General features: G+C 40.3%; 1 protein-coding gene across 2 annotated transcripts in view; it reads left to right on the top strand.

Annotated features, from left to right (window-relative positions):
• DIPK1A (divergent protein kinase domain 1A) overlaps positions 1-19,257 on the top strand; it is a 453,960-nt gene that overhangs the window by 360,226 nt on the left and 74,477 nt on the right. For both annotated transcript variants that reach the window (XM_086953925.1, XM_086953926.1), the window contains one exon: positions 4,814-4,990. In XM_086953925.1, coding sequence (XP_086810051.1) covers positions 4,814-4,990 — 177 coding nt within the window. The remainder of the gene's footprint in view (positions 1-4,813; positions 4,991-19,257) is intronic.

Raw genomic sequence — 19,257 nt, forward strand, 5'->3', positions numbered from 1 at the left:
AACAGATCAGGGACTTTTCCTGTTCATGCAGATGATTCTGAAGGGTCCATTTACTGAATATGTGCACAGATGTAGTGTCATTCTCTTGTTTCTAAATTAAGGGTTAGCATCAATTATGCATTCTGAAGGCATTTCTGGCAGTGTTGCATTTAACGTACCATGATTTTATGAAAATGTATTGGTTGTTTGCATTATTTCCTCGTTTCATACAGTGTCATGTGTGTTTTTCACTGTATGATAACCTATAGAAAGTGCCTTTTTGGGATGTATGCTAGATCTTTTTACCTATTCTCCAGAGGTATACTGCATGTCGATCCCCTTGCTGACTTTGTACTTAGATATTGTAAATCCCCTTTTCTTGCTTTCATACAGAGCAGTCTCCACGTCGAACTGTTATTTGATTCTGTACTTAGAATATTTGTAATGATAGTTGTATTTCATGGCTTGATTATTGGTGTCACTGATTAAAATATTTTATCATAAGCTTATGGATGTTTAACTCTCTCTAGGTATATATCAGGTTTATTCCAAATACAGCAATTTGCTGAAATACAAGGATATTGTTGTGTCATAATGCACTCCTCTCCCCTGATGTATCTTAACCATTCCCACCATGCGTGGATTGAGGTAGCCTTGAGATCCTTCCAGTTACCTAAAATCGTAATATGTGATAGGGGGAACATAAGATCTAATAGTAGTTAGTCATTTTTTCCAAAATTAGTGCCATCTGTACCTAAAGAGGAACTCAAAATCGTAAATGTGAACTTCATTTGGGGTGTAAATCTCAGAATGTCTTGAATGTATGTTTATCTTGTTCCAGAATTGTTGGAGTCGTGGACAGTCAAAGAATATCTGTGTCAAGTCTCAGTTATTTGTTTTACAGTTCTCTTAATGTACTTATTAACACTGTTACAATGGACATAATGATTATAATATTGGTAAAATCAATACTAGTTTTCTGTTACCCTTCTTTCTCTATTGATTTTCCCTTCGTCTTTTTTTCCTTTTTCTGTTTTTTTTTTCTGGTAAGCATTGGTTTAACTATATCATTCCTATATTGATGGGAATGTTAGCATTTATAAGTTTACTTTTGATCTGGTCGACATAATTGTTTTAAATGCTTAAGTCACCTTAGTCGGTGCAACCGAATGATAGGGTTTACAAGACCATCTTCAGTGTTCTCTCTCATTCTATATTTATCCAAATATTGTACCTTACCTAAGTTATAGAATTGTAATGAAGATTCCCTGTGTTGCATATGATGAGCATGCTTATCCTGATGCTTTTGTTTTTCTTTTAAATAAAACCAATGAAAGTTTTTGAAATAAAAAAATATTTTTGATTATCAGATTATAGTTAGAATTTAAAAAAAAAAATCTTTTTATTATTTTAAAAACAAGAAAAAGGAATAAACGAAAGCTAAAACCAAACAATAGACCAATCCCCCCACCCTGCACCCCTGCATATGGCAATCGCCTAACCCAACTAGCAGTGTGACGGTCGCCCCAACTAACTAATTTCTAAAAGTAGAAAAGATGGAGGAGGAGAGTGTCATACAGGCTCCCGGTCTCCCTACCCCCCGCCAAGAAACGAACAACCCCTGTAGTAAAAAAAAGCAATCAGAAGTTATAGACAGTACAAAACAGTGGAGACGTTAAACACCGCCCAACCTCCCGCAAGCATTATGATAGCAGATCCCGTGTCCTCTAAAGCCCCAAAGTCAGACCCAGACAAACAATCTCATCCTTGGCCCTTCCGATCTTTCATGCGAACTCTATCTGGTAATACCATCGCAATCCCATGAGAATCAAAGTTCGAAGGGAGTTCAATAAAGTGCTGTCGGGGACAAGTCGTAGACATTGAGTCATAGCAAACCGCAGCCACACATAGGATCTCCCTCACCGACATTAGGCCCAGCTGTTGTTTCCTCCATGAACGTAATAAAATCGCTAGGGAGAGAAAAGACGTTGTTGCCTTCCTATAGTCACTAATGGAAGTCCCCAGGAGCAAAGATCCAAGTAGATCTACCTCAGTGGGCAGCGATGGTGGATGCTGCGATCCTGTCGTGAAACCAAGTTCGCAATTACTCATTTGCTCACTGACCAAGGGTACCAATACTTCTTCCTGCACGGGGCCCTCATCCTCCATTACTATATGCATCGTGGGAAACTCAGTTCGTTGTAGCTCTTGCGATGGATCAGAGCCCGGCCTCGGACGCCCAGTTTCAATTATACCAGCGATCATTTTGTCGACAATAGCTTCCAGATGCAAATGAAGTGCCCCGATGGCGGCCAGTACGGTCTTCAATGACGGCTCACAAATTGTCCGACCCATCTCTGGAAACGGCGCCCAACCCTCTGCGCTGTCCCACTCGCCTGTGATCAACGAGGACTTTGTACCCCGCACAGCAAACACCCCCGGGCGCGAGGGGGACAGTGGGTAAAGGGTGGTTTATTCAGATTCACTCTCCCTCTCCCGGTTTCCCCACATTTCTTAATTAGTTAATGAATTTTGGGAAGTTAATGCAATTTGGAGGCGGCAATACGCTGAAACAGTGCGCTGAGAACACTGCGCTTTTAGTACGGCTGCTGGTACGCCTCGTACCTTCCATTTACATTGATCGCGCCGTATGCCGCCTCACGCGAGATGCGTGAGGTATAGTGGGGCTCTTCCCTGAAAGCTGTACGAAGCATACAAAAGCACTACGAAGCGCTAGTAAGCACCGTACTTTTCAGGAACTTTACCAAAAGCACTGAACTTGCCTAAAATAACTTAATTTGGCAAATAAGAACTGTGGCATTTTTTTTAAAACATTACTGGAACCTAGCCTGATAACTGTATTTTGAAGCCTGCTTGACGAGCATCCGGGGGAGGGGTCGGGGAAGTTGTAGCCGAGTGCATGGATTTAGGGCGCACTTGTCCTCTGCGCACTGCCCCCTGGCCCAATTAAGAATAGGTTAGCGTTGTTAATTTTGAGGGGACTCCATGTACTGGTCCGCACTCTTTGTCACTCCACAAAGCTGAGGGACGTCTCCCTGGCCGGCCAAGGGTGAACTTGGCTCTGTCCTCCACAAGGAAAGCTACTGCTGAGCAACATAGGGCCGGGAAGTTAGTTCTTCATACAGACACGGTCCTGCACTTTTCACGTTTAGATGCTGTTGCAAAAGCAGGGCAGCCTCTCACTTTCACAAGCTTCAAAGCGCTTCAAAAGTGGCCCGGTAGTGGGTTTTTTCTCATCTAAAGGTGTTTGTTGATATTTTGCTGTAAAATCCTGCTGTTTGCGTGCCCTTTTGCAGAATACGTGCGTCGGCGTCTTTGCCTATTGGACAAACCAATTTTGTGCACAATTAAGACTGTGTAAAGTCTGGTCCCGGTTTTGCTTCGTGTGAGCTGCTTTGCACAGACGTATTTTGGTGCTTATGTTGCTTGCGAAAAGGACTATTCGTTGCTGGTTGTGTTCACCCTGAGGTAACCCAGACACACTCCCCCCTGCTTTGCGGCACAAACACAAGTGCATAGCCCTTCTCTGTGCGCACACCCCACGCTGACACTTGGATGAATGTTCCTCGGCTGTTACAATTTTGGCAGGTGTGTGATTTGCTGAGGTGGGAGCTGGCCTCGGCAAAGGCACCCAAATTGTTGTCAGAAACAGAGTAAAAGGACAACTGCTTAAATAACATATCGTTCTGTTAAATGTCGCAAGAAACATTAGCCCCCTGGTTCTCCTGCCCCTTCGCTGTGCTTGTTCTCCTGCCCTCTCGCTGTGCTTACTCTCCTGCCCCCTGGCTGTGCTTACTCTCCTGCCCCCTGGCTGTGCTTGCTCTCCTGCCCCCTCGCTGTGCTTGCTCTCCTGTGTGTGTGTGGCTCTGTGTGTATGTGGCTCTGGGTGTTTTTGGCTCTTGGTGTGTATGTGGCTCTGTGTGTATGTGGCTCTGGGTGTGTATGTGGCTCTGGGTGTGTATGTGGCTCTGGGTGTGTATGTGGCTCTGGGTATGTATGTGGCTCTGGGTATGTATGTGGCTCTGGGTGTGTATGTAACTCTCGGTGTGTATGTGGCTCTGGGTGTGTGTGGGGGCTCTGTTTGTGTGTGTGTGGCTCTGTTTGTGTGTGTGTGGCTCTGTTTGTGTGTGTGTGGCTCTGTTTGTGTGTGTGTGTGTGTGTGTGTGGCGCTGTGTGTGTGTGTGGCGCTGTGTGTGGCTCTGTGTGTGTGTGTGGCTCTGTGTGTGTGTGTGGCTCTGTGTGTGTGTGTGGCGCTGTGTGTGTGTGGCACTGTGTGTGTGTGGCGCTGTGTGTGTGTGGCACTGTGTGTGTATGGCGCTGTGTGTGTATGGCGCTGTGTGTGTGTGGCGCTGTGTGTGTGGCTCTGTGTGTGTGGCTCTGTGTGGATAGCTTTTTTGTAGGTGGCTCTATGTGTGGATAGCTTTTTTTGTAGGTGGCTCTATGTGTGGGTGGCTCTGTCTGTGTGAGGGTGGCTCTGTGTAGGTGGCTCTATGTTGGTAGCTCTGTATGTGTGTGTGTGGGTGGCTTTGTGTGTGTGGCTCTGTGTGGGTGTAAATGCAATAGGTCATGCATTTGCCAGCGATTAAGCTATTGGCATTGTAAATGACAATGCCATTTATTTAACGATTAAGCTATTAGAAATGTAAATGACAATGCCATTTATTTATGATTAAAAAAAATTAAAAATAATGCCATGAGCAATGCCAATAGCTCTACCTTTAATAATGCTGAGACCATTGCATTGTAAATGCTTGTTTTAATTGTACTCCCTTAATTTCGATCTCTAAACCCAATATATTTCTTCATCTTCTAGATGTACTCCGGATACTGGGGAAATCTACATGGTGTAATAAAATGCCAAATGGAGGAAGCACTTCATCTTGATTTTGGATCTGAACTGGAACCAAGAAAAGAAATTGCTCTCTTTGAAAAACCAACCAGAGGAACCACTGTTCAAAAATTTAAAGAGATGGTATACAGCCTTTTCAAAGTAAGTATGCTGTTGATTTGATTTTTATTAGCTAAACCTTGTTAAATTGTTTTCCAAATATTTTTCTCAAACCACGTGATGTAATAACAATAGAAATCTTAGTGGTAGTTGCAGTAATAATTCAATAGTAGTAATTGGTGCACTAGCAATAGGACATGTAGTAGTGCAGCCTTTACTTATAATTGTAGAGCCATTAGTAGTAGTATTACTAATATTAATAGTATATGTAATCTTATTGTTACTGCAACTGTTAAAAGTAGTAGTGGTCGGCGTAGTCATAATAGTGACAAAGGATCACTTAAAGGTGAGAAATTCCCCATTGTTTATGTTTAGTGAATTAAATATGAGGTTGCGACCCAGCTTCATGTTCTCCAATTGACTTCTTAATGTGTCCTGGAAATTGTAGTCCTGCTGGTTCTATGAAAGTAGCCCATGACTAATACACCTGATAGCAATTATTAATACATTGGAACTTGGGACTGTAAATTTCTTTTTTTTTTTTTTTTTTTTTTTAATTTTATTTAAAGGTGGCACAAGCAATTGGAGCACATACATAATATTTCATTTAACAAAACTTCCATCATCTGTATGAATATTACAAGAAGCAGTTGAAGAAAAAAGAGAAAAAAATAAATAAAGACAAAAGAATAGCAAAATAATAAGATAAAACAGGGCTTAGTTTCACATTAATTCAATTCGCAGGTAGGAAACAAGCAGCCCCATATTCTATCGATTTTGGCCAGTGCTTTTGCACCTCTTTTTCTAGCTAGCAGTAGTTCCATGTGGTGATTCTCTGTCACCAAGCACCACCATTCGTTTGCATGAGGTGGTTGTTCCGCTATCCATGCTCGGAGCTATAACCAACCTTGCGCATTCTAATAAAATAAAAATTAGATCTTGAAATAATAAAGTGTTGAGTTGCAGGCCTAAGAGAATCATATCTGATGATAATGTAAGCTCAATTAGGTGTTTCGATCTCAGAATATTTTCTATACTGTCCCAAAAGGGAGCAAGAACAGGGCAAAGAACCAGCATATGTTCTAAATCGGTAGCCTGAGTATGGCACTTTGGGCATTTAGTACGATCACTGAAAGCGTTGTTGGGAGCCCATTTACTTATTTGTAAAGGGGTATAGTAAAGTTGACATATCGTTTTATATGCTTGTAGTTTTAGGCTTGAAGAGTGGACTAATGTATCGATTTTGTTTGAAAAGGAGGAAATATCATTTGAACAAATACCGGTAGTAAACCGTATAGCCCATTTCAGTGCTAATTTGGGACAGTCATCTATCTTGCATTCAATAAAACATTTGTATCCTTGGCTAATGGTATTTTTCTTGTTCCCCGCTCCTTTATACATACATAGCCAAAAGTCTGAGTCAACAATCTCTTTAAGGTTTAATTTCCCTATAAGGAAGTCGCGTATTTGTATATACTTAAAATAAGTGTTTGCCGGTAATTTATATAATAGCCTAAGTGTATCAAAGTCAAGGAATCCTGCTGACCCATATAGGCCCCCCAATCTTGTTATGCCTCGGTTCGCCCATATCTTACATCCTGAATCGCTAAAAATACTTGGTAATCCCGGGTTATTCCAAAGAGTTAAGAGAGAGTGGTAGAATGATGCTTTATTCTGAGTCATTACTGTCTTCCATATGTTTATTATATCTTTCGCTGTCTTGAACTTAACTCTTTTAAAGTAATTCGGGTCATTATTTCTGGCCAAGAATTGTAAGGAATTTGATCCTAACATAAATTGATGGAAAAAATATGGATCGCTAGAATTAAAAAAGCTCTGTAACCGTCCTAAAAATGAGGCAAAGTAATACAGTCTGAAATCTGGAAAATTAAGCCCTCCTTTAATGAAAGGTAATTTCAAGGAAGAGATTGCTCTACGATTCTTTTTAAAGCCCCATATAAATCTGCCCAATATGCCGTCAAGTTTCCTAAAAAATATTTTATTTATCTTCAAAGGAATGCATCTAAATAAATATAAACATTTTGGCAAAATGTTCATTTTAATAAGATTGATTCGCCCAATAAGATTTAAAGGCACCGTATGCCATTTTTTAAGGAGAGTCTGGGTTTCTTTTAATAAAGCATCATAGTTCAATGCCATAATGTCCTTGATATTGGATGTTATCTTAATACCTAGATAGGTAGCAGCGTGGCGTATTCCAGTTACCTGTATCTGTGGTATGTAATTGGCTATAATTTGAGTCTTGCCTAAATTTAACTTGTATCCTGAAACTTCGCCAAAAGCATCTGCTTCTTTAATAATTCCTGCCATAGCTTCAATCACATCGGTTGTATAAACTGCCAAATCATCCGCATAAGCAGTAATTTTAAGCGAATTTGTCCCAGATGTAAATGGTTTTATCATCACCTGCGCCTCTATAGCATTAATAAATGGTTCCATGGCAAGAGCAAATAATAGGGGTGATAGCGGGCATCCCAGCCGGGTCCCTCTCAAAATTGAAAATTTAGAAGAAAGTAAACAATCATACCCAATTACAGCATTAGGACACTCATAAGTGCTTGAATTTTCGTTAAAAACTTAGTTTTAAACCCGATTTCTTTAAGGACTACCCAGAGATAATCCCACCCCACTCGGTCGAAAGCTTTTTCAGCGTCGAGTAATATCATTCCGAATGGGGAGGGATTAATGGCAGCTATGTCAAACAAGGTTATAGCCGTGTTTACATGTTGAGTTGTATCTCTGCCCACTACAAAGCCATGCTGGTGTTCACTAACCAGCTTAGGCATGGGGGGAGAAAGTCTTGTGGCAATTAATTTAGCAAATACCTTGGCATCGGCATTAATCAAGGAGATTGGCCGGTAAGACCCGCACTCCGTAGGTGGTTTGAAAAAGGTGACACAAGCAGGCACAATGGCAGGTACAAAGCTACAATCTTAGAAGTGTGTTTTTTTTTTTGAAGCAATTGTTCAAGACATATCTGAATTAAGACATGTGTCAAGTTAGCTGCCTTGCTTGGAATGTTTCAGGGCTTAATAATAAAAGTAAAAGACAACTTGTTTTTGAAGAATTAAAAATGTACAACCCTCACTTTGCACTATTAAATGAAACACATATATGATACCAAGATAGGAAAATAATGGAGCAAGGGGGGTATGAGCTTATAACATGCACACCATTGAATGCCTCTATCCGTGGGGTGGCTATACTCAAGAGAAAGTTATTTAAGGTTGAAGTTAATAGGGTAGCATCGGATAAAGCTGGAAGATGGGTAATTGCTCAAATTACGCTATCTAATTTTAAATATACCCTATGCGCAGTGTACGGGTCTAATCACGATGATGCAGCAATATTCGACCGATTAAACATTGAACTACTAGGCTGGGAAGGGGAGATATTACTTATGGGGGACTTTAATTGTGTTATAAACTACGCAAAAGATACTACTAAGGGCATTCCCTCACAAAGAATGCGCAACACTAGGGCATCTATTTTAGAACTAGCCCGTATACATAAACTGAAAGATATTTGGAGGCACCTTCACCCTATGCTTGCTGGGTACACCTGTCACTCTATACCACATAAAATGTACTCACGCATAGATATGGCTTGGGCAACGACCCATATTTTGGAGTGTTGTAAAATGGAGATTTGCCCTAAGGTAACATCTGATCATAACCCCATAATGGTAATCTTCAAGATCGTATCTAAAAAGACAGAACCCAGGCTATTCTCCTTTCCCAGACATCTGATATCTAATACGAGGTTCACTTCTCTTTTGAAAGAACATATGAAAGAATTTCTAGAGTTTAATACTGATACGGCCAAAATTACCTCAGTTTGGGATTGTTGTAAAGCTAGCATCAGAGGCTTTGCCCAACAGTTTATTATACAACAGAATGCCAATCGTAAGGAAGAGATCCGTTTAATTACATCAAGGATAAGGGGGTTAGAAGAACATTTGGCCGAAAAGAATGTGCGGGGGCCTCTCACAACCTAAACAAAGCTAAACTAGAACTTAAATTGATAACGCTACGATGTGAGACTAAGAAATTTTTAAGAGATAAAGTCATCACTAAACTACATAAATATAAACTTTTGCAATATGAGAGCAGCGACAGAATAGGTAAAATCCTCGCTTATAAAATTGCTGATGACAGAGCCACTTCTTTAATTAAGAGCATAGAAAGTGCAAACGGTATTAATTATACTCGTTCAGATCAGATATTGCAACAATTTGTAGAATACTATACTAAATTGTACACCCCAGAAGGTGTCCCCCCTACGGAGCTAGTGGAAAACTATATCAGAAACAATTTGCGGCTAGAGAAGGATATAGTAGATATGGAAGGATTGGAAAATGACTTTACTCACGAAAAATTAAAATTAGCTATTTTTTCTCTTCCCTCTGGGAAGGCTGCGGGGGATGACACTTTGCCGATTGAAATTTATAAAATTTGCTGCGAGGAACTACTTCCATTATTTTGCTCAGTCATTAATCAGATAAGTACAACAGATAGGGCCTGACCTCTTGGAACACTGCAAAAATTATCTTTTTCTTAAAAAAGGGACTGTAAATTTCTACTCAAATGTTTTGGGTGGCAGTTATGAATAGAACAGCTCTATGTAGTCCAAGGACCCCCCTACTGTAAGCCGAATGCAGATCATGCATACACCCTACATGAAGAAAAAAGGGCACTTGAGCCCCATTTCCTTGCATAAAGATAACAACATATCAAAATAATGCTGCTTCATTGTGACTGGTTGCACACTTACTGGTGCATCTAGGTACCTTTTCTAAGATTTATTTTTCTTCCCTTGTAATTCACGGCTGATTATAATTAGGACTAATAACTCTGTCTGAAAGATGCTACTAAACAGCTTTGTAGCAGAAACCATTACTGTGGTAATGTTGTTTGTTTAAATTAATGCCCATTGTCACCTCTTTCAGAGGGCCACGGATCACGCAGGGGTCACTGGGCTCCGCACTTGACTCTCAGGAATAGTATGGTCCAAGGGTCAGAGCACTCCAAAGCTCACTCTGGGTGGAGGTGGTTACAGGGGTGTGAATACAGGCTCACAACTCAAAATCCACACAAAAGCAGTACATCATTGTCCAGCAAATACTCACTTTTATGAAGAAAAAAAAGAGAAGTATTCTCATTTCTACTGCTACTAACAGAATAGGAAAAATCAACATTCAAGTCAACTACACTGGTGAGGTCAGGGCTCTAGTATTTCTTTAGGCAATCCCCCGGGTCCCACTCCCTCCTCGCTTCTGAGGATAGTTGTTATTCCCATTCACTGTAGGTGTCAGAACTTGTAATATATTGTTGGGTTCCTCAGGAGCAGTACACTCAAGAAGCCCACTTTCCAGCAGCTTTGACTCAGGCTTTATTGCACAGAGAATCTAAGTGGCTAGACGGGGGGGGAAGGGAATTAGGGAGGGTTCTTCGGGGAGGGAGACCTTGAACAAGACGTTATCTTCAATTAGTATTCTTTCTACTTTATAGTTTATAAGCTAAATATATATATTACTCATCACAGTACATGAATAACATACCTGTAAAAGAAAAAGTATCTTGCACTTGGAACAGTTAAGGCTTTGTAGTCATGAGAATTGTATTGACCTCTTGTTTATGTTATGAGAGATGAGTTTCTGTTCACCATAATATTAAACAAGAGATTCATAAATGTGCACTATGATTAGCAGTCTGTGTCATCAAATGGTTATCTTTGCCATAATACTCTTGCACTAAATCATGAGTTTGAGCTTTACATTAATTATGCACAACAATAAACAAGTGTCTCTTGCTCTTAAGGTAAATGTCCTTCAAATAGCTACTCTCTTGCTTTTCCAAACCTAGTTATGCATACTTATGTGCTACTGCCAACGAGCGTTTATTGACTTTGAGAAATAATTTCTTTCCGAAGTAACAAGTTTCCTGCTTCCATGAAGCGTGTTTATTTCTAAGAACATACGTTTTCAGTTTGTACTTCTTTTATAGTCAAAATTACATCATGTGAATTGCCCAGAGGCTGCTCCACTCGAATTCTAGGAAATCATAAATATATCAGACAAGCTGTGTCTATAAACTGAATATCAAGATAACCAAATGCTCAAAAAACGATTCACGTATAAATCTTGCTTGTGCCAACAAAGGAAATTCAGTTTCAGAACCGGCACTTTGTTGCGATAACATGAATCCAATCCGGGGCAAAATAACATAAGAACAATCCTACCTGCGCTTGCCATAGCGTAGGAACCTGAACCTTTCAAGCCCCATCCAGGGGCTTGAAACGGCAGCAGTCTCATGGCGGACATTGTTGTGGACTACAAGACCCAGCATCACTCGCTCTCTGGGAGCGGCCCATCTAGGGTGGGTCGTCTGTGTATTAATTAGAGCCCACAGCACGCACACTTTCACAGCGTCTTAGCCTCTGAGGAAGAAGGTTTATGACTTCGAAACGCGTCAGGCACCATAGACGCTCTGAACTGCTAAATGTATTCTGTACCTGCCTTCCACTCGTAAAGGTGTGATACCTATGAACGGCGTTTCGAGTGACTCCTACATGAGGGCAACCTTGGGGCTTGGATATATATATATATATATATATATATATATATATATATATATATATATATATATATATATATATATTACCTACTGGCGGTCGCCAGTAGGTAGTTATAGTTAAGATTTTTTTCAATGTTAAATCTCAAAATTCTATTTGGAATAACTTTGGCACCGGTTGACAAATCTGCCTGAAAATTTCCTGAAAATGGCCTCGTCGACCTCCGGTTCTTCCTTGAAAGTTTGGGGGGGATACGTCAAGCGGGGGCCGAGATAAAAGGGGGGTCCCAAAACGCGTTTTCCCCATGTTAATTTCCATAGGGCGGTCGATTTCACTTTTAGCCCGAACGGCTGAATGGATTTCCACCAAACTTGGCAAAATTGTAGGGTCTGGTAGCCCGATGTGCCTTTGCTATGTCTCAAGATATGTGCTGCAGTGGATTTTGAGTAATTTAGGTTCAAAAAAATATATATATCTATAGGCGCTCTCCGGTGCGCGCACCGGAGTGCGCTCCAGGCGCGCCACGCGACTTGCGCGCAGAAAGCTGATTGGCTCTCAGTTGTCTGTAAACATTCTAAACAGTCCGGAGCGGCCGCCATCTTGTGTCTCGGTAGGATCGAGACACGAGAGGTGGGCAAAACAAAGAGGGAAATGACCATAAGGGGGCAGGGTAGACCCCCCCTTGACTTCCTAGGTTTGATGAGGGGGCTATGAAAGGGCCCCGCGGGGCATTTAAAATATTTTTTTTTTTTCGTTTTGCGCGGGGGAAGCGCCCGGTACGCGCACCAGGTAGCGCACCGGGGAGCGTAAAATGAGGGAAAAAGATGACAGAGTTTTTAAAAAATGAAGTTTTTATTTAGAAATTGGAGGTAGTTCTAAAAAGAACGTTTTTTTTCTTCTTTTTGTTGTTTTATATTTTTTTTGTGTTTTTTGAACTTTTTGAACTTTTTTTGGCTTTTCAAAACAGTTTTATATTTTTTTAGTATTTTTTTAGGGGGAGAAACAAAAAAAGGGAATTGCAACTGGCTCAACTGGAGCAAAAAAATAAAAAACCCCAAAAATTACTTCTTTTTGGGGCACTTGTGATTATCACCTGCAAGGACGATGAGCTTAACGCTTTTTTCACCATAGGCGATAAGCTTGCCACATGCAGAACAAGTGATTTTAAAATCAGCAAATCTTGGCTGAATGCAAGGCATCATCTCGGATGTTTCTGGTCCCGATGAAGTGGGTTGGTTTGTTTGGGAGGTGGTCCTTGACGACTGGGGGAGGTTACTGGCCAGTTCCCTGAACTCAGCACGAGAGTAGTTGTTTGGGTGCTTTCTGGTCATATGACGAATCATGGTATAGTTACCAAATGAATATTTTTTGTTTGGGTTGCCCCGTGAAAGTTCCTCATTGCAGATTAGGCAAGTTACCTTGGGCGCATTCACTTTTTTCTTGCCCTCTGGGATTGAAAAAAACTCCCATACAATGTGTGGCTTGGGTTTGTATGGGGTATTTTCTTCAGGCAGCCATCTTCTCCTCCCCTCCTCCTCTTCCTCTTCCTCCTCCTCCTGTTCTTGACCACCAATATAATCTTGAGGTGGTCCTCTTGGTGGTTGTGGTGGTGGTGGTGGGGCAGATGCACCAGCTGCTGCTGCCACTGAAGCCATGATTAATATCAAAAAGGTACAGAGATGTACAAACAGGTCTTCCTCAGTCAAAGGACAAAGTCAGAATAAGGAAAAAAGGTGGGGTCTTTCATCATTTAGAAAAAAAACTGTCCTGAACCAACGAGAAGTGTTATTTTCAGGTCACAAGACCAGGGGCTTCATCATTATGAAACTAAAACTGTTATGAACCAATGAAAAGTGTTATTTTCAGGTCACATGACCCGACGCGCTTACGCTACGCGCCCCCGGGCGCGCCCGGGGGCGCTTCGGGTCGCGTAGCGTAAGCGCGTCGGATGTTTACGTTGCGCGATCGTATTCGCTCGAGTACTTCCGGGTGCGCTTACGCCGTGCGTATCACGCGGACGCGGCTACGCGATACGTCATGATCATGTTTTCGTTCGCGATATTGGCGCTTACGGGACGCTCCTCGGAGCGCGCCCGGGGGCGCTTTATAAAAGTACGCTTTTCGGGGCGCTCCCCGGGAAGCGCACCGGGAGCGCTCCAAAGCAAAAAATAAAAAAAAATAAAAATGGGAAAAATTGTAGGGACTAGTAGCCCTATTCTTAAGTGGTTTTTACGAAAATTAACTTTGATAAAATATATATTGTGCTACATTGGGCTATATATATATATGCCAAAATGCCAAAATGTAACCCAAATGTAGTCCAATGTAGCCCAATGTAGCCCAAAGATGGCCACCAGAAAACAAAAAATGTAAATGTAGCCCAAATTTCAACTAGATGTAGCCCAACTGTAGCCCAATGACAGAATGTACCAGAGTGTTCTAAAGAACAACTAGAGTGCTAACAGTCTTATTTATAAAGTGAGACTTATAGTTAGGAATTAGCATTAAAAAAACCTATGAAATTCACTGAAAAAACCATAGGTTTCACACCAGTTATAGTTAGGAATTAGCATTTAAAAAACCTATGAAATTCACTGAAAAAACCATAGGTTTCAGACCGGTTATAGTTAGGAATTAGCATTTAAAAAACCTATTAAATTCACTGAAAAAACCATAGGTTTCACACCAGTTATAGTTAGCTGGAAATTTTACTGATATAAAACCATTGAAATTCCCACGTTATAGTTAGTTGGACTCACTTTAACTTGCGCGTGCAATGCACTGCTGATGACATCACATATTACATCACTCATGACATGGTCAGTGACATCACTCATGACATCACTGATGACCTCATCCTTGTGACAGAGTGACTGACCTCCTTTCACTGTAAAGTAACCCTTGAAACACATATTCAAAAATAGAAACTAACATTTTCAAAAAAGTGGTGATATCTATACCAGTTGCAACAACCAATTCAGTAATTCCACCATTTATATACACATCCACTCATTCATCAACAGTTCTATATAGTCAGTCATATATATACTCACTCATCATATGTAGTGAGACACCTATACATCCGTTAACACACCGACAGTCTTCCAAAAGTTGCTCACACACATACTCACACATGCAAATAAACTATTGAACATCCATTTTTTTGCATATACAGCTATACACACACTACCACCTTACTTCTAAAGAAACTTACACATACTTACTCTCTTAAAAAATCACTTATAGAAACACATACTTATTAAAACAAGAATTCTTTCAATCTCTCACTCTCATATATACTCACTTATATACATCAATACTCACATATACTAGATTAAAACATATGTAGTTACTGATAAAGACACTAGTAAGACAGTCATTCACTTACTAACACATACATATACACACTCATTCACCCATACAGTCCGGCACATATGCTGTCTTCAAAACACATACAAACAGTGAGTCAGTCATTTATGCATCTATGTGCTAAGTAACACTCCCACCAAATCATACAGACACTTATACTGATACTAAAAAAAACATCTAATAACCCATATACACACATATGTAGCTACTCACCAACCCATGCAGCCACTTATACACAAAGTGAAACACTGATACATATATTTAAATATTTAAACATTACTCACTAATATATGTATTCACTAAGATACACTTAATAAGCCAGTTATTCAATATTTTTTTTTTTTTAAAACCATCCATTTAGACTTTTATTTAAACATTTATTCTCCCATCGACCTTTACATATACATATATAAAACATATTTATTTTTCAGAAAGACACACATTCACTGGATGGTGTCATCAGTGATGTCATGAGTGATGTCACTGACCATGTCATGAGTGATGTAATATGTGATGTCATCAGCAGTGCATTGCACGCGCAAGTTATAGTGAGTCCAACTAACTATAACGTGGGAATTTCAATGGTTTTATATCAGTAAAATTTCCAGCTAACTATAACTGGTGTGAAACCTATGTTTTTTTCAGTGAATATATATATATATATATATATATATATATATATATATATATATATATATAGAAGAACGGGCGCACTCCTTTTGCATTTTTTCCACAATTCCATTTATTTAAAGCCAAGAAAAGAAAAGCATTCGAATGCTTTTCTTTTCTTGGCTTTAAATAAATGGAATTGTGGAGAAAATGCAAAAGGAGTGCGCCCGTTCTTCTTTCTAAACGAAGGAGCAGTGTGGTAATTGTGAACGGCGTGGTTCCGCCGTAGGTGAACGCACCCGCAAGGAGCGCCTGCATGGTCGGGGAAAGGTGAACCAAAGAGTGGAATATATATATATATATATATATATATATATATATATATATATATATATATATATATATATATATATATATTCACTTAAAAAAACATAGGTTTCAGGCCTTATATAGTTAGGAATTAGCATTTAAAAAACCATTGAAATTGCTCCTATATATTTAGTTGTACTAACTATATTTCGCGCACCCGCAATCCACTGCTGATGATGTCACATATTACATCATTCATGACATGGTCAGTGACATCACTGATGACATCTCAAATGACATCACTGATGACATCACTGATGACATCTCATTTGACATCACTGATGACATCACTGAGGACATCATCCAGTGACTGTGTGTTTCTGTAAAGTTTAAATATGTTTTACATATTGAAGAATGAGTGGATGTATAAGTGTCTGGATGAAGGATTTAGTAGGTGCGTGACTGACTGTATGAGTGAGTGATTAAATGTGTCTTACTAAATACACGGGTTAGTGACTAAACTGTCTGAATGTGTGCATCAGTATGTCTGTTGTTGTGTAAGCTGCTGCATGTGTTGATCAGTAGCTATATGAGTGGCTATATGGGTTATTGATTGGTTGCCCAAGTATTTGAATGGGAGACTGAGTGTGTGTGTGGGTGGCTGGGAGGTGTGTGACTCTGTGCATAGATGTGTGAGCAGTTGATTCACTAGGTGTATGAGTTCAAGAGTGCATGTGGAAACAGCTATATGGGCGGTTGACTGTGTGCATGGGTGTGTTGGTGAGTGAATGGATATCTCAGTGCTACATGTCCAAGTAAGTACATATGTAAAACACAGTGCATGTGAGAGTTGGCATATATAAATGACTATACATGAGAGCCAGTGAATGTGTGAGTGGCTGTATGGATCATTGTGTATTTGTATCAGTAATTGTATAAGAGAGTAAGTATGTGTTAGTATATGTTTGAATAAGTAAGGTGTTGTGTGTATAACTATAGTTGAGGAAATGGAAGTGTGATTGATTCTTTGCACGACTGACTAGGTGTGTGAGTAACTCCATGGATGAGTGGCAGTGTGTGAGAGTCTGTATAGGTGTATGAGTGCATATGATAGTGTTGTATTGATGAGTGACTGTATGTATGAGTGATTCTATGGGTGAATGAGTGAATGTGTGTGTAGACCTAGGAATCAGTGAGTGCGTATGTGTAGTAACTGGTATTGGTGTGTCAATGGTTTCAAGAATGGTAGTCTGTATTTAACACTGGGTGTATCAAAGGTTATATTAGAGTGTGAGGAGGTGCATCGTCTTATCACATGAATGATATCATCAGTGATGTGATCAGTGATGTCAAAAGAGATATCCTCAGTGATGTCATCAGTGATGTCACTGACCATGTCATGAATTATGTAATATGTAACATCATCAGCAGTGGAATGCGGGTGCGCAAAATATAGTTAGTACAACTAACTATATAGGAGCAATTTCAATGGTTTTTAAATGCTAATTCCTAACTATATAAGGCCTGAAACCTATGGTTTTTTAAGTGAATTTGCAAGGTTTTTAAAATGCTAATTCCTAACTATATAAGGCCTGAAACCTATGGTTTTTTAAGGGAGTTTGCAAGGATTTTTAAATGCTAATTCCTAACTATAATACTATATAAGGCCTGAACCCTATGCTTTTTTAAAGTGAATTTGCAAGGTTTTTTAAATGCTAATTCCTAGCTATATAAGGCCTGAAACCTATGGTTTTTTTCAGTGAATTTACAAGGTTTTTTAAATGCTAATTCCTAACTATATCAAGCGTGAAACCTATTTTTTTTTCCAATAAATTTCAAAGGTTTTGTAAATGCTAATTCTATTAGCGGATAACGTTTATATATGTTATTATCCTTCTGGGACCACCTGAGCAGCCATCTTGTTTCTCAGGAGAAGTGAGGCACAAGAAAGCACAAAACAAGAGTGGAAAACGCGAAAAGGGGGCAGGGTTGAGACCCCTTGGCCCCCTAGCCCTTCTCAGGGGGTCCCAGAAGGAGCACCAAGTGCAAAAAAAATTATTATTATTTTTTTAAATCGCGGGGTATGCGCACCGTACGCGTACGGTGTGCGTACCCTTCGGGTTTTTTTTTGTTTTTTTTTGCCCTTTGGGGTCCTTCTGGGACCCCCTGAGAAGGGCTAGAGGGTTGGGGGGTCTCTACCCTGCCCCCTTTTCGTGTTTTCCACTCTTGTTTTGGGCTCTCTTGTGCCTCAGTTCTTCTGAAAAACAAGATGGTGGCCAACACTTCCTGGTTTGGACAGTTTGGAATGTTGACAGTCGATTGCCAGCTAATCAGAAACTCGCTCGCGCACGTAAGAGTACGCGCCCGGTATGCGTACCGTACGCGTACGATGAGCGCATATATATAATTTGCTCAAATTAAATTTTCTCAACAACTACTGGAGAGATTTTCACCAAATATAGAAAAGGCACTACTGCATACCTGTCCCTACCAATTTGCCAAGTTTGGTGTAATTCTGTTCAGCCGTTCGGGCTGTAGCCGTGTCTAAAGGTCCCATAGAAAATGCAATTTGAAAAATTTCAAATTCAATTTTCTCAAGGACTACTGGAGGGATTTTCACCAAACATAGCAAAGGCGCATGTGCATACCAGGCCCTCCCATTTTGCCAAGTTTGGTGTAATTCCATTCAGCCGTTCGGGCTGTAGCCGTGTCTAAAGGTCCCTATGGAAATTAACATGGGGAAAACACGTTTTGGGACCCCCCGTTTCGACCCCCGCTTGACGAATCCCCACAAAACTTTCAGAGAAGAAGCGGAGCAGAGCTGGCCAAAATTCTGGAACATTACACGCAGAGTCCTCAATCGGCACCAAAGTTATTCCCAATAGAATGTTGGGGATTTCCTATGGTAACTAGGTCCTAACTATACATACCTACTGGCGACCGCCAGTAGGTAATATATATATTTAGGAAACTTCAGGAATATTCCAGATGACAGGTCTCAGTGGAAACTACTGGAGCTGTGAGAGGACAAAATGTCTTGGCATGAAGTGGGTTAGGATCCATGAACAAGCATTGGTCATAACAGCTGCTACCGTTCACTAAGCCTTGATAAAAGCAAATATGAATAAACAAAAAGACGCTACTAAATAAATAAACAGTTTTGGCATGTCTGCAGCCATATCATCGGGTACTGTGTTGTGACTGAAGATAAACTTAGTGTTTGTGTGGCAGGAACATGACAGGATCATGACAGTCCACCCCATTCAAAATACTAACACCTCCTTTTATGTAGGAGCCTCTGGCTGTTGTGTGTGAAATCTTCGTACCAACCATGGCGCATTGATGGCATTACTTGGTTCCCATGAACCTTCTTCTGGTCCATAGCCTTTCCAAGAAACTAGATACCACAATATTCCTTTAATGCGTTT

The sequence above is a fragment of the Lissotriton vulgaris genome, chromosome 1_1 (genome assembly GCF_964263255.1).
Source record: "Lissotriton vulgaris chromosome 1_1, aLisVul1.2, whole genome shotgun sequence".
NCBI lineage: Eukaryota > Metazoa > Chordata > Amphibia > Caudata > Salamandridae > Lissotriton > Lissotriton vulgaris.